Source organism: Sminthopsis crassicaudata, chromosome 2 (assembly GCF_048593235.1).
Source record: "Sminthopsis crassicaudata isolate SCR6 chromosome 2, ASM4859323v1, whole genome shotgun sequence".
NCBI lineage: Eukaryota > Metazoa > Chordata > Mammalia > Dasyuromorphia > Dasyuridae > Sminthopsis > Sminthopsis crassicaudata.
In genome coordinates this window covers 407,150,199-407,169,860 of record NC_133618.1, presented here as the reverse complement: position 1 = coordinate 407,169,860, position 19,662 = coordinate 407,150,199, and the positions used below count along the sequence as shown (strand labels likewise).

The 19,662-nt window shown below is 38.8% G+C and overlaps 1 protein-coding gene across 1 annotated transcript; it reads right to left on the bottom strand.

Annotated features, from left to right (window-relative positions):
* Window positions 1–5,228: 5,228 nt before the first annotated feature.
* Window positions 5,229–18,769, bottom strand: LSM11 (LSM11, U7 small nuclear RNA associated). The gene is made up of 4 exons (XM_074291939.1): window positions 18,285–18,769; window positions 12,592–12,731; window positions 11,483–11,566; window positions 5,229–10,971 (listed from the first exon to the last, which is right to left on the bottom strand). The coding sequence occupies exons 1-4, from the start codon at window positions 18,754–18,756 to the stop codon at window positions 10,579–10,581; spliced, it is 1,089 nt and encodes a 362-aa protein (XP_074148040.1). The 5' UTR covers window positions 18,757–18,769; the 3' UTR covers window positions 5,229–10,578.
* Between the last annotated feature and the right edge of the window lie 893 nt (window positions 18,770–19,662).

Here is a 19,662-nt window from a genome sequence, read left to right as displayed (position 1 = left end):
ACTTCTCATCCTGGAAGTACTCTCCATCACACTCTCTTCCTCTGGTAGAGGAACCTTTTAGAACCTTCATTTTAAAGATGGCACATAGGCTAATCTTGTCTTTTTTTCTTCTTGTGGCTGTATTCTTAACCTTCCAGACTTTCTCCATGCTTCTCCCCTCCAACACTCCCTCCTTCCCATTTCAGCTTCTTTTTATGGGTTTTTCTCCCTCATTAGAATGGGACTCTTTTATTTGCATCTCTAGTATGTAGCAGAGTACCTGGCAAATAGTGAGATCTTGTTAAATGTTTGCTGACTCAACTAAGACTACTTTGTATTAGTGTTAGGCTTCAACTTTCAGAATAAAGGAATGATTATGCAGAAGAGAATAAAATTCTTCTGGGGCCAGTGAACTACAAAGTAGCACTGTTTATTTTCACAAAGGTGATATCTTTTTTAACATCAGTTCTTTTCCCTCCAAAAGATTTTCTAGCTAATGCCAGAAGAAGTTTGATACTTTTAAAGTGTTTGCTAACAATGAATCTCTTAATGTTCCCATCTTCCATCTACTATAAGAAAAACAATGGTATAGTGGAATTAGAATTAAGAAATCTGGGTGATTTCCAGTTTAGAAAGTCACAAGCTGCTTAATGGTACTAAGTCTCAATTTCTTCAACTGTAAAAAGGAGATAATACCACTTAAATAATCTACATTACAGGGTTATTATCAGACAAGTACTTTGTAAACTTTAAAACTATATAGTTGTAAGTTAACATCATTATCCATGTAACATGATGGGGGTATTTCAGGCACTTTGTGGTCAGCAGGGTCACAGAAAGATTGTCATATATTTTCAGACACAACCAAAATGTGAATTGTTTCATTTGACTATACTTGTTACAAAAGGCAGAGGAGTTGAGGATTAGGACTAGGGGTTAGTGACAGTGTTAGAAATACACTCTTGACACTGAAAATCAGATATGGAGGAAAATTTATTAAAGAATCTTTAGGAATCCTCTTAACATTTTTGGCCAAAAGCAGGCCCCATTCCTCTTCTGGAAGAGGGAGCCAGGGCACAGAAGTGTGAATCTTTATACTTGTAGTATGGCGCAGCCCCTCCCTTCTGAGAATGGATTGTCTATTTCTTATGAAGTACAATCTTTCTGATCCATCCACTACATGTTTCCCCTTAATATGTATAAACCATGTCCCCTATCATACATCCAATGTTCAAAATAGAGGAAAACTCTTATGGGGTGTGTTGTTTAATATTCAATTAGTCTATTAAGCAGGTGCAATAGTGATTTGGGCAAGTCAGGCCATTGACCCCAACTAGTTTGGGCTGGATGGGCTATTATCTTAAGTTTGTGGTTTTTCTCAAAACTCTTTGTGATTGGCTGAATCCACCTGGCCTTCCTAGCTCCCCAATTCCTAGTTTGCTCAAAGCTTCTATTGATAACCCAATTGTTCTGTGGAATCTTAACCTTCCTTAACCTCACACATTCTGAAAATCTATCCCATGCTACCTCAAAGCTTGCAACACAGTGGAAACCCAACTTTTCAGCATTTCTCACAATAATTATAGAAAAAAAATTAAAAAGTGTCCATTTAAGAGTTTCATTTTTAAAAATACAAAGAAAATAACAGAAGGAAGGTCAAAAGGGAATACAGACAAACAGGCAGTACTGCTGTGATATTGCTGAATAGCCTATGTACTTTAAAAAAGACAAGTTGTAGATAAGATTGTGTTAAGCCCATTGAGTGTGGACAGATAGAGTTATGGGAGCTGCTATAGTCCAGAAAGGTGTAAAATAAGATTCATCTTTATGTTCTGGTTTTGGTGAAGTATAAAGGGTTCGTGTTCTCATGGAGGCCCTATTCCTCCTTTTTAAGGTAACTGGGAAAGTATGCTAATGTTAGCACTTCGAATCCCAGAAGAATCAAACTATTGCAGGTTTTGGTGGTTCTGAAGAATTAAAGCCAAGTGAAGCTACTTTAAAAAAAAAAAAAGCAAAAAATCCTGTCCTGAAGACTTGGATACCACTGTGATCATCATAAGAGCTGGCATTTGTATAGGTTAAGATTGACAAAATGCTTTGCATATAGTTAAGCATGGTATCTCCCTTGGGGTTCACAAGTCTGTGAGGTGGTTGGCATTTTATTTTGCAGATGATAAAATTGAACCTCAGAGAGACCTATCATTATAGGTATTTGAATCTGGTTTTTCCTAACTCTAAATTTAATTCTCTAACCCATATGTCAAGTAAAGCCACAACAAAAAGAGCCCTGGGAATTATGAGACTTGGGGTCACTAATACACTGTGTGTGAAAGGTCTGGGTTTTCACCTTAGGAAAGTCACTCCAGCTGACGACACCTCAGTTTATGTGCTGAGGCTATTCTCTGAGGTATCTCCTTGGAGATTTCTTTAATTGCTTATGCCATGGAAGGAAAAGAATGAGACTAGTATTCTAAGTGACCCAGTAGAGAAAGGATAAAACCAATTTCTAGAAAAAGACATTCTCTGAGAAATCAATAGCTTCTTTTGCCTTCCTCCAGCAGCAAGTATATACACACTGATTATGCATCAACTGATTGCCAAAGGCAGGGCCAGGCTTATTTAGTTGGCTTTCCTCTGCTTCAAATTAACTAAGTTCAATATTGATAAGAAATGTTTATGTTGCCACTTGGGCTGATTATATCTTGTTTCTCCTTTATTGCCTCAGTCCAGGCTGGTAAATGTTCCGCAGTAAATAGCTACAGTGATTAGTCTACCCAGGCTCCATCACCTCTGGCACATCCCTTTAATCATTACCCTTTAGCCAACTGCCACCTTGTGGTGATGGAGCAGATTTTAAAATGCTTTATTTAAAACAATTCATAGCTGGATATAAACAAAAGATACTTTTCTTCCATAGCTATACCAGCTTAGTGAAAGGAGAAAGAAGGGACCAATGGATTACATTCTAGCTTTTTACATCTACTTCCCCCTTTTTACACTACCCTTCCCCCTTTCGTTAAAGTTAAATTGATACCTTTCTTTTTTCCACTACAGATATTTTACAGTATCCTTCTCAAAGTAAATAGAACAAATAAAAAGTTGAGTAATGCCAACCAATATAACTACCATTTCAGACAGAATATGCAACATTGAATATCCATAGTTCTCCATCTATCTACCCAGAGAAGAGAAATATATTTAATTATTTACACTGAGGGAAGAAATATCAGTCAATGACTTTTAGGCCGAAATCAGTAACCATTTAGTGTTACTACAATAATGTTGTTTAGTTGTGTATATTCTGCTTTCTTTGATTTGCATCAGTTCAGACAAGTCTTCTCATATTTCTCTGAATTTTCGTATTCATCATTTCTTATAGAACAAAATTTATGCCCATACATCTTATTGGCTTGTTTAGCCCTTCTCTATTAAATGGGTGCCCCTTTTCATTTATCTGTTTTATTTTGCTACTGTTCTTAAATTTGGTATATATGAAACATTTTGTTCTAATTCTGGCCTCCTTAAAAAATATAACTCTTCTCCCCTCCCAAGGCAATTGGAGTTAAGTGACTTGCCTGGGATCATACAGCTAATAAGTGTTAGGTGTCTGAATCTAGATTTGTACTCAGGTCCTCCTGAGTTCAGGGCCAATGCTCATCCACCAAATCATCTAGCTGCCCCTAGAGTATATAACTTCTAACAGGATAGCTGTGTTAAAGGTTGTTGCTATTCTAGAATTATTCCAAACTGTTTCTTAGAATTATTAGACCAATCTAAAACTTCTCCAACATATACGTTCTAAAAATTTTTTTTTGACCATCTCATATATAAAATGTCAAACTAGCTCTTTTCTTCTGTCATTGGGAAAAACAAAAACATTTCCACTTCAACCAAAACATGTCAGTTTTCTATAGGATGCCATAAAGTGAAGGATTCAGTTCCCTATCACTCCTACTGTGTGGTTATAAACTTTAACACTAATTGTGTAATTTTAAACAAGTCAACATTCTTGAGTCTCTATTTTCTCACCTATAAAATGAAGAAGTTGGGCTATATAACTCTATTTAGTCGTTTTTAGTTGTGTCTAATTCTTCATAACCCCATTTGGAGTTTTCTTGGCAGAGACACTGGAATTGTTTATCATTTCCTTCTCCACCATTTTACAGATGAGGAAACTGAGGCAAAGAGGGTTAAATGATTTGCTGAGAGTCAACAGCAAGTGTCTGACATGTACTCAGAAAGCTGAGGCTTCCTGACTCCAGGTCCAGCACTCTATCCTCTGGCTACCTAACCACTATGTCCCAGATAATCTCTAAGGCTTATCAATTTATGTTAGAGCTAGATGAGACTTAAGAGTTCATCTTTTACAATTCCTCTCACATAGAGATGAGAAAATGGAGACCTAGAAAGGCTAAGTAATTTGCCTCCACCAAAAGAAGACTCAAGATCACAGGGAAGTATGGTACAGCTAAGAACGAAATTCATGTCTTCTGGGCTATCTACCAACTCCGAAATTTTCATTTCAGTCATGTTCCTGAAAAGCAGAGACTATTCAGTTTCTTTTGGTGAGGGGGAAAAACCTTTAACCCACACAGTTTTAGGTATATCTGCCATTTGATGTTGTATTCAAATTTTCATGACTCCATTTGGGAGGGCTTTCTTTACAAAGATAATGGAGTGGTTTCAATTTATTTTACAGATGAGGAAACTGTGGCAAACAAGGTTTGCCCAGGGTTATACACTAGTTAGCGTTAAGTATTTGAGGCTGGATTGAAACTCAGGTCCTCCCTGACTCCAGGACCATTGCTCCCTCTAGTTCACCATCCAGCTGTCCCCTCACTAGTATCTTAACACTACCTCTGAACATGCACAATAAACTGGTAATCATTATAGCAAATCATTTGGGCAACTTGACACATTTTAGCAGAACAAAAAGGAAATAGGTTGATGATAACAGTAAGCTACTACTAGCAGTAAGTCAGAATTTACAAAGACATTGCCATAGCTTAAAGCTGACAAATGCTAATTCAAATGTATTTGGTTACAAGTAAAGGGTGGGAAAACTGTGCTAGTCACCACGGGGAAGATCAAGATAATATGTTTAGCAAAGAAAAGGTACTAAGCAGCAACAGTGAGATGGCTGTAAGTCATACTTTTTTCCTAATTTCAGGCAGGTGTTCACAACCAATGTGGGATTTTCTCCCCATGAAAAAGATTTGTCAAAAATCAGCAGAAACCAAAACAGCCAGTGTTATTAAAATCACATTTATTACAGTTTCCAGACTTCATGTACAGTACTTATAACTAAAGCAGAACATCACAGATTCACATTAAAGTTCTTAGCAGCAATTCATCTCTAAAGAGCAACTGTTTGGGTGAACTTGACAGTTAGAAGCAATTTACAAAATAGATTCCAACTCATGGTTTTTCCCATTATAGCTGGTATCTGAATAGTGCAAATAGAAATGCCTAGGTTCACCCCAGTTTAGTTTTTTCCTAGAAAAAGAGTAGTATGTCAGGGTGTAGTTAGACATCCACAGAACCCTAGAGGGATAAGATATCAATGAGAAGGGTTCTTGAGACAGATCCAGGAGGTAAATAACCTACTTTTCCCAACATTATCTGCTGTTTTGCTTTACTGTCATGACAAGGGGATAATGGGTCCTAACCCGGGGGTGCCTCCAGGACGAGAACACTTGAGAATCAGACAACCAGTTCCATCTTAAATAATGCCCTTTTAAAATATTAAATATTTTCTCTAGATATAACAGGATAACACTAGCTATAGCTGCATTTTATTCTAAAGCTATGACAATCAAAAGTAAGTGCAAAAGTAGTGGGACTGACTTTCATATCTTTCCTGAGAGACAGTTCCCATCTTTTCAGAAGGGATTAAAACAAAAACAAACACAAAAAAAATAACAACAACAAAAAAACCAACCAACCATATGTCTTCACATACACTGATCAAATTATTCTTTATTCTAAGTGAATACATGATAGATTGAAGATTTCTGGTATACTTATTTTTCTCTCCTAGATTTCTTTGAACCATGTTAGAGGCTGATTCTTGAGATAAATCTTTTGGTTCTATTATTTGAGAAAAAGAGACCTTCCAGACACATCCAAAAAGACTCATACATGTGGAGCAAAGGATTCTCAATCCTTCTCTTCCTCCTTCCATGTCCCTGGAATTTTGACTAAAAACCTCTGATTTTACTGTATAGTAATTAAATATATTCGCCAGGAAAAAAAAATTAGCTGGCTTTTTCAACATTAGCTAGGCAGGTCAGGTTTTCCTTGCTTTAGCCCACTGAAGAAATCTTGAACAAACATTTACTAAATGCTGATTATATATGTGGCTGTGAGACACAGGCTGAAGCCAAATAAATGATTAAAGTTTATTGTTTAAAAGGATTCTTTCTAGTGAAATCTGTACCTGACCTATTGTGAAATAAGAAATTCCAAAGATTGTGTATTTAGAGGTCATTATTACTCCTGCACCAACAGTTGTATCATCATAGATTTTGCCTTAAAACAAAAACAAAAACTACACACACTGTTTGGGGGTAGCACCAGTGAATGGCTGAATGTCTTTGTATGCCTTCTTTCCTAGGAAAAACATGTAAGTTAATTTAACAGGTGAAAATAATTTATAAAATATAGTCCAATGTATAATTTTCCATTGGCAGCTAACATAAGAGTAGCTCAAAGAAATATTCACAATATAAACTTTTTCTAGAAAGACAGGAACAGACCAAGTCTACTGTCCACATGACTTCTACATAATTCTGTTTAGAAAGGGGAGAATGATTGCTTGACTTTTCATGGCAACAATTTCTGTACAAGAAGGACCCAATTAATACACACAATGAATTCCCTGAAGGGGTTGAAAGTACTGAATTCACAATATTTGAAGTTAAAATTATTTAAAATAATAGTTCCAATCCAATCGAAACAGAAAATGCAAATTTGAATATGATAACCCCATTAGTTAGGCTCATTTGCATTAACTAGGACTCGGTTATGCTTCTAATTTTCAATTTTGCTAATTTATTGTTCTGATTTGATGCACACAAATTGTGCAGAAAATAGTGTTTCAAGTATTAAGTTATAGACAGTGCAGAACCCTGGCCAGTAAGATTGCACCTTTGTTCAAAAGGTAGAAAGGGTAAAAAAAGGGCAGATAATTCAACAGCAATCTGTCCTTACTACTAAAAAAAACCTTAAAGTGCATTATCTTTAATGATAGGTTTATAGTAACAACTCTGTACGCACAAAAAGGATCCTGAAATATCGTAAACACATAAAGCTACCCATTTCCCTTTCTGCCCATTCTAATAATAAGTCTTCAGCTAATCCAAAAAGTTTCAGAAATGTATGAATGATTTATTACACACACAATGGTCATTTTACCAAAACAATATGACACCCTCCATCTGAACTAAGTTCACTAAATACAGACTACATATGTGTGTGTGCATGTTTTTTGTTTGTTTGTTTTTGCTGAGGCAATAGGGGTTAAGTGACTTGCCCAGGGTCACACAGTTAGGACTTGTTAAGCGTCTGAGATCAAATTTGAACTAGGTCCTCATGACTTCAGGGCTGGTGCTCTATCCATTGTACCACCTAGCTGCCCCCCAGAATATATTGTTTTAAGGTCTTTTTATTAAATGAATTGGGATAGATGCTTCTAAGAATCTTATTTCCCCCTTTCTTACACATTTCCTCATTCTGAATGTTATGATTTTAGCTACATTTATTGCAACAAACATGAGTTTGTAAAGATAATACCATTGAGCAACAGATCACCTGAGGAGTGATTTTTCCCTTTCAAAGTTACTTCTTTAGGAATAATGAGAAAGTGTTGTTGTTTTTTTTTCCAAACAGAATAGATGAGTTATTTTTTTAAAAAGACTGTTCTATTAAGTTTCAATACAATACCATCTTGTAATTTTTTTCTTTTACTAGACAGTAAACACTGTAGAATCAATAGCCAAGCCATAACCAAGAAGACATTATAATGTATATGGTCAATCAAACATGATGAATCATATACAACTTATAAAAGCCATTTAGATGAACCTTTTCTGAAACTGACAGAAAAATGATGAGTTCCTGAACACAAGGAGTAATTTACACACTTTAGAGGCAACCAGAAATTATTTACCATTTTTGAAAAATTAGACTAGGTCTATTCAAAATCAGCATGATCAGTGAAAATTTAGCACATGTTTTTCATAAATCCCTTTGATTATTGTCCTGGGATATGTTTTTCTGGGAAAGTAAACATTCACTGTAGTTTTTCTTCTGGGACAGAGCTAAAATGGAAACACTATTAAATGGGGCTGGTGCCCATGTTGCCACATATACCCTCCCAAATACAATTTTTAAGACTGACTTTTTTGGAAAAATATTTTAAGGATCATATAACTGAATCACTCACTTTCTCAAGTTTTAAAAGTCATTTCCATTCAAATGCTATATAATTTTCTAATGCTAGCATCTATAATTAGATTTTAGAAGTAGAATTCTTAAAATTATTTAAAAATTTAAAAGCTCCCCATGATTTTCTCTTTGAAGATGAGGCACTTTTAGGGACTTGTTCTTTTGTTGGCACTATAACCCCCTTTTCTAGAGGCAGTCCAGAACAGATTCTTTAAAAATACCAAAGGAAAAGACAAAGAATGGAGAGAGTGATTCCCAAATTGACATTATCTTCATATTTGTGGTATTTTTCTAAGGAATACAATTACTCCTTAGAAGTTGGGAATGGAACACAGACATTCCTAGAAAATGGTTCTTAAGAACCTATCTTTTGGTTTTAAAGTTTCTGGAAGATCACATATATTCCTAATGACAAATAAGTACTATCTTATTGACATAGCACCTGCCTTGACCACAAGATAACAAAGCCTTTAAAAGCTAAGAAAGTTAGTAAAACCATAGATGGCACTTAAATAACAGACTTTGTTTTCAAAATGCTTTTCAGGTTTTTCTTCCCAATACCCCTGTGAGGTAGGTATCTTATTTCCCCATTTGACTGGTGGGGAAAACTGAGGCAGCAAGGGGTTACACTGACTTACCTATAAATCACAATATGAAAAAGCAGCAGGATGCAAATCAGCTTTCTATACCTGAGCTCCTCCTCCTTCTCTAAGGGCTTCTGCCACAAGTTACACAGCACTTTTCTTTCCATATACTTGAGCAACTAACCAAATAATGAGTTTATTATCATTCTGCACAAAAGCTAACTCTCACTATAGGGAAGGAAAAAAAAAAAAAAAAAAAAAAAAGGAAAGAAAACAATCAATACAAAAACAGTTAAATAATGTCTAACAATTTGTTTCAGGATGCAGCCTGTTTCATACTGGCTCAGTTAAAGAGCAAAAGATCACTACAGTAGAAGCACAACAGGATGTTTGGAAGTCACATTTCTATGGTATTCTTGTTGCACGTACCACCTTGGGTTACAATGTCCCTCTGAAATGAATGCTACCTATGATCGCAGGTTGCAAAAGCCTCTTTGGCCAGATATAAGGGGGAAATAACCTCCCCATTTCACATTAGAATCAAGCTAAAAGCACCCTTTGTTCCCAGCTCTGAGAGAGGGAGTTGTAGCAATTAAGATATGTGTATGTCACTGAGTTTATGCTGAACTCACTTAAACTAAATTAAGCACAATAATTTGCATGGCACCACAAATGCCACACAGCTCACAGGACAACTCTTATTGCATTGAATGCCATGCTATACCAGCTCATGCACCAAGAGCATGCCACAAAAGTCAGGGACAGCAAAAGGACAAGAAGATAGGACACAGTTCCTATCTGATCCACCATACACAGAAAGTAACCTTATCAGGCCAGTAAACATATTAATCAAGCTACTTACTGAATTTGCAATGACAACAGGAACAACTATGGTGTATTAAATGCTGGGTGTTTATAACATACCACCTGAACAAATCTCACTTACAAGTTGGTGAATTCCATGGATGTTAAGAATGTTCAATAAAGCTCAAAAATTCTAGTCCCTGATCAGGAGAAAGTCCAGAGAGATGAATGGTATAATGTAAAATGCAGTGGTAAGTGCAGAGATGGCATTCCAATTCATATCATTATCTCTTAAAAAGAAATTCCATGAGCACTCACCACAGACACCACATCATTTTAAGACAAGATTCTTTTTTTCATGCTGTGGTGTCTGTGGTGAGTTATACATACATTATGACCCCAGTAAGAATCAAAAAAGCCATCCTTTTTCTATTTTTATCTCAACTATTGATAGTAGCACATGAAACCAAATCTAATTTATATCTATGTATAAATGAAAAGATTTGTATTTTATGATGCTTTCTGCCTCTGAACAGCCACCCATTCTGAAAAGGGTCTGTCTTTTTTATGTGGTAGTATGCTATCTCCATCTTTGTGGACAAGCAGATATGCCACAGGGCTCTAGACTCAGCTCCTCCCTCTCTACATCTATGATCAGAGGGAATCACTTCAAATTAGCTTTTCACTGGGATGCTAAGAAGCACAGTGCAAATGTAATTCATGCGGTTTATTTCTAAAAATAAAATACTCAAAGCTCAGCTGATCACTGGGCAAGGTGAACAAGCAGAACATTCTCTCCTCGGATAAATATCTGGTTAATGTGCCGTGTGAATACCTGCTGGTAATCTACTTTAGGCTTCTGTCTTTTCTTACGAGATCGGCCCCTTGAATTAGAACCCCCTGCACTAGAGCCCTCTGTCCGTGTAGTCCTGCCTGACAAGTCAGACCTGGAAACTTCCTTTCCAGCTGTCAGAAGTGAAGAAGGTGCTGAACGGGAACGTTTCTGTGATCCCCGATCCTCATCTTCTCTCCCCCACACTGTGGCCATCTTCCAAGTAGATGTTTGTGAATATCGAGACAATGTAGAGTCCTCAACCATCGATCTGGAGTCAGTTTCCTTTTTAGAGGAATCCTGAAGTTTGAGACGGTCAAACAGCTGAAAGGAAACAAATCAAACATTAGTTACTCTCTTGACATTCTATATTCCTTTTTAAAAACATCTATTCCTATCACTTTAGGACTATGGCTTTACCTTTCTAAATCAGTCAACACCAATTTCTCCCTTTCTAACAAGTAATTAAGTCAATAAAGAAATAATCAAGATAAAAGTCACCTGCCATGTTATATGGCATTATGTTATGAGGACAAATAAGTTTATTTTTATACTAAACTAAAAGACATTTAATTTTCAGGTCATGCAACTTGTTAGATAAGTCACATGTAGATCAGATTTAACTGGGGTGTATGGTATAGAGTAATCAAAGATTCTACCATCATCATATCTTGTTTCTAGACATTAAGGCTTTCATTAATTAGAAATGTGAGAAATAGTGATATACTACTCATCTTTGTTCCTGTATTACTTCTCCCACCCCATTCCTATACCTTATTTCCTAATACTGAAAACACAATGGTTACTAATAAATAAGTAGTGGAAAATTTCTTACCCTGGTGAGAGTTAAAGGAGGTTCACGTTCAAATGCTTTCCCCAGAACTGGTTTTCTGTAAGTCTCATCTACATCAGTAAGTGCCTTTGAAAAAAATACAAAAACAAAAAGAGAAAAATTGAAAGTGTTATAAAAAATCCCAGCATTCAATGCTTTCAAAAAAGTACATTCCTCTTTAGGCAGGCACAATCACTAGCTCTCTTGGTTCACAAAAAGGAGAAAATAAGTAGCACTGGTAACAAACAACTAAAAGTAATTTTCATACTGTTTACAAATCGTCTATAGTTAAAGCTCACAAAGTCTTAAAAATTCACTTTTACTTGTGATTTTTTGTTTGTTTGTTTGTTTTTGTTTTTTTACTTGTGATCTTTATTGATTTTTTTACCCCCTGAAAATCCTCTGGCAACACCAAAATGTGATTCCTGCATTGCTCATTCCCATTTTGAGGGCCATTCCAAATATTATCTAGTTTCCTTCCCTTCCCTGCTATCTATGTTAGTTGCTGACATGTTACACACAAACCATTAATGACTGTCCAATCAGATCCCATGACATCACTACTATCATGTATTAATTATCACTTACTACCTTCCCTTTGATAGTTTTTAAAAATAAGACATCACTTGTCAACTCTGTTTAGGAAAACGTATGTGAGGGGTGTTAAAATGCACTGAATAACTTAGAAAAGTTGTAGGAGGAAGGTAACCACAACTCTTGGAGAAGAAACTCCTGAATGATGACACCTATATATTACCTTGTATTATAGTTATTTGTGTACATGTCTTCTCTCCATTACTAGATTGTAAGTTCCTGGAGGGCAGTCTTTGTCTTATATATCTTTGTATCCCCCCTACAGTGTCCAGCACAGGGCTTTGCATATAATAGATGCTCAAAGAATACCTGTTGAATGAATGGATAAGAGAATTGGATTTGGGGGGAAAGAATCAAGTGGAGTACAGATCTTATGCCTGTTCCAGCAGAGCTCAAGGACACCAGCTCTTCTCTAATGCAGTTATCAGTATAACTGCTATACTAAAAAGATTATACTGCTTCTCTAATCAAATAAAGGAGTTAATCTCTAAGAGAGCCCCATAAAAAGAACTAATTACCATATTCCAGAACTTGTCAAATGCAACCAGGAAGCCAGAGCAGACACCTCGAAGCCCTTTGAAAGTGCGAATGTGAACATTGACCTTCACCCCTTCTCTGATGCAGCGATGAAGTTCACCCAGTGGGCTACCTTCATGTACTGGAATAAAAAGAGAACAACAGTCAGGAGAGCAAGATGTTTATGCCAAGAATCACTGAGAGAGTTCCTTACTAGAATGATTAATTGAATAAAGTCCAATATATTTTCTATTTTCAGTCTGCTCTGTAGCCCACAACTTTTTATGTACACTATTCTACAGTAAAACTGTACTGCTCCCTGTTCCATGAGTATGTTCCACAAAGCATGCTCTATGCTTCACAACACAGCACTCCCAACCCTTCCACCTCCTTCCACCACACAGAAGGAACACTAGGCTGGGGGAAACACTCATTTAAGACAAGCTAGAGGAAGTAACTAAAACTGTACTATACTCCTGGTCCTTAACAACAACTCCCTTTCAAAACTTTAGGCATTATTATTCATCTGTCACTTATTAGTACTACTATGACTAATAATTTTCTTATCCCATTTCAACCATTCTACCATGCTCTCTGGAATTCTTGTTCATAATAAACAAACTATTTGGATCTTTTTCTATCATTCTCTTTCCATCTACTGAAAGAAGTTTTCCTAGATGACTGCACCTGTGATTAACCTTTTCATCAGTACTCCAAACAATGACACCCTGAAGGGAAGTTAGAATACTCTGCGCTCCTCCACTATCATTTCTAGACTTTCCACTGATGTCACTCAGCAACTTATCTTCTTTATAATTCACTCAGTTAAAGTTTTCCAACTCATCCAGATAATTTGTAGTAGCTGGCCTCCAAGCCATTCTATCTCTTCAAAAGTAGGTCAGCATCTGGCTCACCTTCTTCTCCCTAACAAAGTCCTGACTTTGTTATCTGACTTAAATTATCTGACTTCCCAATTTTTCATTCTCTTTCATTACATGCTCCTTAAGTCTACCTAAATAATACACAGGAAAGGTTAGACCTTGACTGTCACCATTATCAACAACTGGTGCACTTCTTTATTCAGAAACTCAGACATTCTGTGACTTTTTCTCCTAGCATCCCCTCTCTCCCTATGTCTCATCTCTCCTAAGTGTACTCTTTATTCTGATTGAAGTTTTCAATTCCTCTACTTTTCAATATATTCTAAAGCTATTACCTCTACTCTGGTTTAATTTTCTTCTTTTTCCAATCCTGACTCCATAAATTTAGCAAACCAACTCCAAACTGCATTTCACTACTGTTAAACTTATCTTGCCAAATCTCAGATCTGCATTCCTCCCACCATCTACCTCCCTGTTCCTATCCACATAATGCTGAAAAGGGCTAAAGGAAGACATACAATAATGTCAAATAGGCACATTATACATTCATGTTACCCAACTTCAGTTCTTCTTTCTTTGCAACAAAGCAGTCTTTTGCTTTTTCTTCTTCTTCGCTTTTCTTCATCTCAGAACCTTTTGATATTATCTCCCACTCTTCTTCTTTTCCCCCCATTCTTTGACAAAAAGGTTACCTCCTCCTTGCCTGAGGTCAACTCCTCCATGTTCCCTAGATCACATTTTTTCCCATTTTTTCCCAGCAGATGGCAACCTTAATTACTATTTTCAATCTCACACTGGTTCCTTCCCTGTCTTCAAATATGTTGAGTCTTTCTTCTAATAAAAGACAAAACAAAAAACAAAAACCTTCACTAGAAGCTACCATCTTCTCAAGCTATTTTTTTGTATCTCTTTCCCCTTTCTCAGCTAAAGCACTATTAAAAAAAAATCTATACTTACTGCCTTTATCCCCTCTTTTTTACTTCCTAACTCTTTGTAATTTGGCTTCTAACTTCATCACTATGCTAAAACTGCTCTTTCCAAAGTTATCAGGAATTTCTTAATCAACAAATCTAATGGTCTTTTCTCAGGCCTCATTTTTCTCAACCTATCTGCATTATTTTATACTGTAGACCACTTTCTCTTAAAAGACATTTTTTACCTTCTCAGCTTTGTGCCACTACTCTCTTGGTTTTCATCTGTTCCTTCTCAATCTCCTCTATGGTTTCATTATTGAAACCCAGTCTTTAAATCTAGGTGCATCCCAAGAGTCCTGGACTTTCTTTCATCTCTACACTCTTGGTGATCCCATAGGTTGGTCATCATCTCTTTGGAGATAACTTTATATCCAAACTTCAATTCTCTCCCCTAAGCTTCAGTCAATTAATTTATTGGGCATTTCAAACTGGATGTCCTATTAAAAACCTAAAAACTCAACATGTCTAAAACAGAACTTAATCATCTTTTCTCCAAAACACTTCCCCCCCACCCCCAGCAAACATCTCTATTTCTGTTGAAGGTATCACCATTCTTTCAGTTTTCCAAGTTCCCTACAGTGGGAAACATTTCACTATCTTTATATCAAGAGAAATACTGGTTGTGACCAAGCCATGATGGTGTAAAAAAGGCATATACCAAGCATCTGGATTCTATATGGTGTCATGTAAAGCACTGAGCACTATAACTCACTGGAAGAATTTTGGGACTATGAAGTTCAGTTTTCACTATTTAATTCAAATGAATGAGTCTTTTCTAAGTGCTTAAGGAACAATGCTACATTTTATTTTAAAAAACTGTTATTTTTTAATTATTAAGTACTCAGAGCATGCTAGCTGTGCTGTACCAAAGATATGCAAGGCAGAATTACTTAGAATGTTCAAGCCAATGACCTAATCTGTAGAGTTCTTATTCTGTTGTTATTAAAAAAAAAAAAAAAAAAAAAAGTAATAGTCTCTGCTGTTGTTTTAATTTCTGGGTTCCTATTCCTCCTTACTCTTCTTATGGACTGGTTTGGTGTAGTCCAGACATGGATATTACTTTTTAATGAAGTGGAGGAAATAGGATGTGATATGGGAGATTATTTCATCTTGAGAGGTCAATGGAAGAGAAGGTTTGACACAAGTTCACTTCCAGCTCTAAGACTCCATGATCCAAGTAAATAGGAACACTTAGGGAAAATATTTGAACCTTGCTTTAGTCTTCTATTTCCCAAATCATTACCTAATAATATCTGATAGTATTTAAAGAAAAATTGAAAAATACTGCTAACTTTAAAATTCTACTTAACCCATACATTTGCAAATAGACAAAAGTAAAAAAGGTGGTTTTAATTTTTGTAAGTATTAATAACTTATAATGTTAGCATTATTATATACTATTATCACTGTCTCTGGATATGTACCAATAAAGTTGGTGACCTTTTTGTGGATGTTCCTGAAATAACCTATTTTATGGATATGCTTAAATTCATCTTGATTATTTACTCACCCTGGTGTATATTGCTAACTCTATCTTTGTGTGTGTGTGTGTGTGAAAAATCTTTTTCAAATAATACTACCATCATCTCATTCTCCAGTTTTAAAATCTAGTTTTAGTACATCAAATCTATCCTTCAGTCTGGCCTACAAAGTCATCTACCAAAATAAGTTTCTGCCTCAAACTCCTTATCTCAGGGTTCATTTTTCTTGGTGACTAACTTCAAGTTATGAACATCAAAGCAAATTTGCTTATCACCCTCTCTTTCTCTCTAACTTGTTCATTTGCACCCTTATATATTTGCACATACTTTTCCAATTTTCTTTTCCAACTCCTTTCCTTTCCTTCCTTCAAAACTTAAGGTTCATTTCTTTTGGGGGAGCCTGATGATCCTCATTCTAAATTGCCCTGGGTATTTACACACTCATTCTGCCCTGGGCATTATTTCTGAATCTCTTGCTTGTGAATGCTATTAGTTCTTTTTTATGCACATGTATCATACAAACCTAATTGCTTTAGTGATAACAAGAGATTTCGGTTCCTAGTACAAGTTTTCCAAGCATTCCAGGAATGATTTGGGGTGTGAAAGAACTGACCCTTCGGTTTTTGTTAATTCAAGGGAGTTCAGAGTACTGCTTCCGGGAACTGATTGTTCCAAGAACATTCTCTAGTCTCACCAATGTGCTATGTTCTCTCACAATGTGACACAACTATGGGGACAGTGGCCTTCTAATCAGTGTTATAATCTAAGACCTAGCCATCTACTTCACAGAGGAGATATAAACCCCAACGGTTCCTATTTAGGAACAACTTATAGACACAGTGTGTGAGGACAGACAAGATGAGCTGTAAATCATGGAAGGAATCCTATGGCATTTACCTTAACTTATTACAATTCTGTATCTTGTCTGCAGAAATGGTTCCCCCCCCCCCCCATAAACAAACCACAAAGAGAAACCTAAACATCATTCAACACACAGCCTCATTTAAGAGGCATATTATAACAATTAAGCTCTCAGGGATACAGATGCTTTGAATGGCTAAATAGGTCATTGTGTTCACAGGACAGATGTCAGAACTGCCTGCCATATGACAAAGGTTTTGCTGTGTTTATTACATTTATACAAGACTCAAATCGCACATTCTAGCAACCTCTCTCCTCTACAGCTCTACTATCAGAATTTATGAACAGGTTCCCAGAAATTCCCCTGTGCTATCTGAACCCCTGCAATTTAAAGAAATCCATGATTACAGTAATAGGAATCCAAACACATAGTTCATGAGTCCAGAAAGCATACAAAGTGTTTTTCTCAGGGGCAGCCAATGCATGCCAAATTTCAGCTCTTTTGGTTAAACAGTGTATGCTTAAAGATTCTGGAGTCTGTAGAAGACTCCTTACATTAGCAGCTGGAAAGCTGGGAGAAATGGGAGAGAGGCTAGGACACGGTGAAGAGCAGAAGTCCTTTTGCCCTCCACAAATGTAACAGAGACCCTTATTGAAACTGCTGGCCTAGCAGACTTTCCACTTAACTGTGTAAGGAACTTCCTCAAGCAAACAAACAAACAAACAAAAAAACTTCCTCAGATCAAGCAGACTCATTTCAAATCAACCACCAGACTATCCCCTATATCACACCATGTAGACCCAGATCACGTAGTGCTTTCCTATCGGCAAGGAAATCCTCCCCTTATTAGCCACAAAGCCCTTCTACAGCCTTCACCATCATTCATACCAGCCCCCTCTCAGGAGCCCACACCGCTGTGTATACCCCCTTCCCTATCAGTGATGCAGGCCCTCCCCTGCCCTAATATCAGGCTTACCCAGACGCACCCTTCCCCTATTTCTCTACCTTAGAATCACAGGATTTAGCACCTGAAGGGACCTTCGAGGCCGCCGGTCACACAGACAGACACTCCGGACATCTCTCTCCTTTATTAGTCACACAGACCCTTTCCCACACCCCCCATAAACACATGCTGACCCTCCCTAAAACTTCCCGTCACTCAGACCCTCGCCATATGCTCCCTATATGTGTTAGGGAGATCCCCTGCCCCATCCTCTCCCACAATCAAGCAATACCGTTTCTTCACAACAACAAAGCCTAGCTCTTCTCCACCTCGGCCACGCAGACCTCCTCGCCGCCCCCCTCCAGCCCCGGTCGTGTAGAACTGATTCACTCCCCTCTCCGGACCCTCTTCCCCCCCACCACCACGGGCCGGGAAGACCCTCCTCCTCCTCTACGCGGGTCTCACAGATGCTTCGCACTGCCGGCATCAGCTGCACGACCCTCGCACCCACACCCCCATCCCGCCGTGCGGAGCCTCCCCGCCCCCGCACTCACGGGGCATTCTGGTGAGGACATTGCGCGGCGCCTTCTTCCTGCGGCCGGGGCGCCCGCTGCTGCCCGGCCCGGCGGCGCCGGCGTCCGCCTCCTCCTTGGCCACCATGAGCCGGCGGAGCCGCTGGATGCGCTCGGGGTCCGGGACCGGCGCTCCGCGGCGGCGGGAGGTCCGGCGTGCCGAGCCAGAGGCGGACGAAGCGGGGCCGGGGGCGGGGGCGCCCGGAGCTCCGGGGCCAGCCTGCCCCCGAGCCCGGCCCCGGCCCCGGCCCCGGCCGCCCAGCCGCAGGAAGCTCTCGTACTCGGCCAGGTTGTTGAAGCAGGGAGCGTTGGGGTAGGGGATAGGCGGCAGGCGCGGCGCGTAGAGGGCCAGCAGCGGATCGAAGCGGTCCGAACTGACATCCAGCCGAGGGCTGGGCGGACTCCCGGGGCTCCCAGCCCTGCCCGAGCCCCCTCGCCGCTCCCGCTCCTCCATGTTTGAAACACCCGCAAGCAAAGGACTATGGGAAAAAGGACGCGTCCCCGAGCGCCTGCGGCCCAGGGGGCGGCAAAGAGCAGATGCAGCGTCGCGCCGCCGCCACGAGGGGGCAGCAGGGGCCTGCGGGAGAGGCGAGGCGAGTCCAGAGGTCTTGGATTGACAGCTCAGTGGGAGGTTAGGGATCGAGGGTAGGGGAGAGAGTTGAACAGTAAAACAAGAAACTTTGCCTATGGTTACCTGGGGAGTAAGTAGTAAACATGAGACTCCGCTGCTTCTTAGGAGGTAAGGAAACCAGTGCTCATTCCACTAGGGCAGAAAGGACCGTAGGACCCTTCTGTCGCTCCCTGCGGTCCTTGACGCCCCTGCCGCCCCGCTGGGAGGGATTTTTATTGAAGGAGCCCTGAGGAATTGTCCCCAGTATTGTGAGTACTGAATAGCAGGAGCGCTTAAATGGGAGTCCGGTGGATCAAAATCCACTGGTTGGTTGTTTTTTTTTGTTTTTGTTTTTTAAATTATAACTGGAAGAGACCTCAGAAGACACAATTCCCCTTAGCTATTTTACAGAGGCGGAAACTAAGACCCACCCGATCAGTAACAGAAGTAGTGCATAGCGGAGTCAGGACTTGAAACCAGGCCCTCGGACTCTGAATCTGGTATTCTACCCCCACTGCTGACCCCTGGAGCACACATCGGCGTTCCGGGGATACGCACTCTCTGTTGTTAACTTAATTAACACGCTTTATGGCCAGCTCCCTCTGCAGCAACGTATGACTCATGCATGAAGGATAGAGCTGGTAAAAAGGGTTCTGCTTGTTTCAATCTGTCAAGACTTACTCTCACTTCCCTTTCTAACTCCTCACCAGCCCTTTCCATCACAGATGTTCCAGGGAAATGAATTAAATT

What these genes read in the sequence shown, in the direction of transcription:
- LSM11 (XM_074291939.1), bottom strand. Translation starts at nt 18,756, where the DNA reads ATGGAGGAGCGGGAGCGGCGAGGGGGCTCGGGCAGGGCTGGGAGCCCC. An exon ending in TGTCCTCACCAGAATGCCCC is followed by an intron (nt 12,732 to 18,284) that starts GTGAGTGCGGGG and finishes TTTTTATTCCAG; the next exon opens with TACATGAAGGTAGCCCACTG. An exon ending in CTCCTTTAACTCTCACCAGG is followed by an intron (nt 10,972 to 11,482) that starts GTAAGAAATTTT and finishes GTTTCCTTTCAG; the next exon opens with CTGTTTGACCGTCTCAAACT.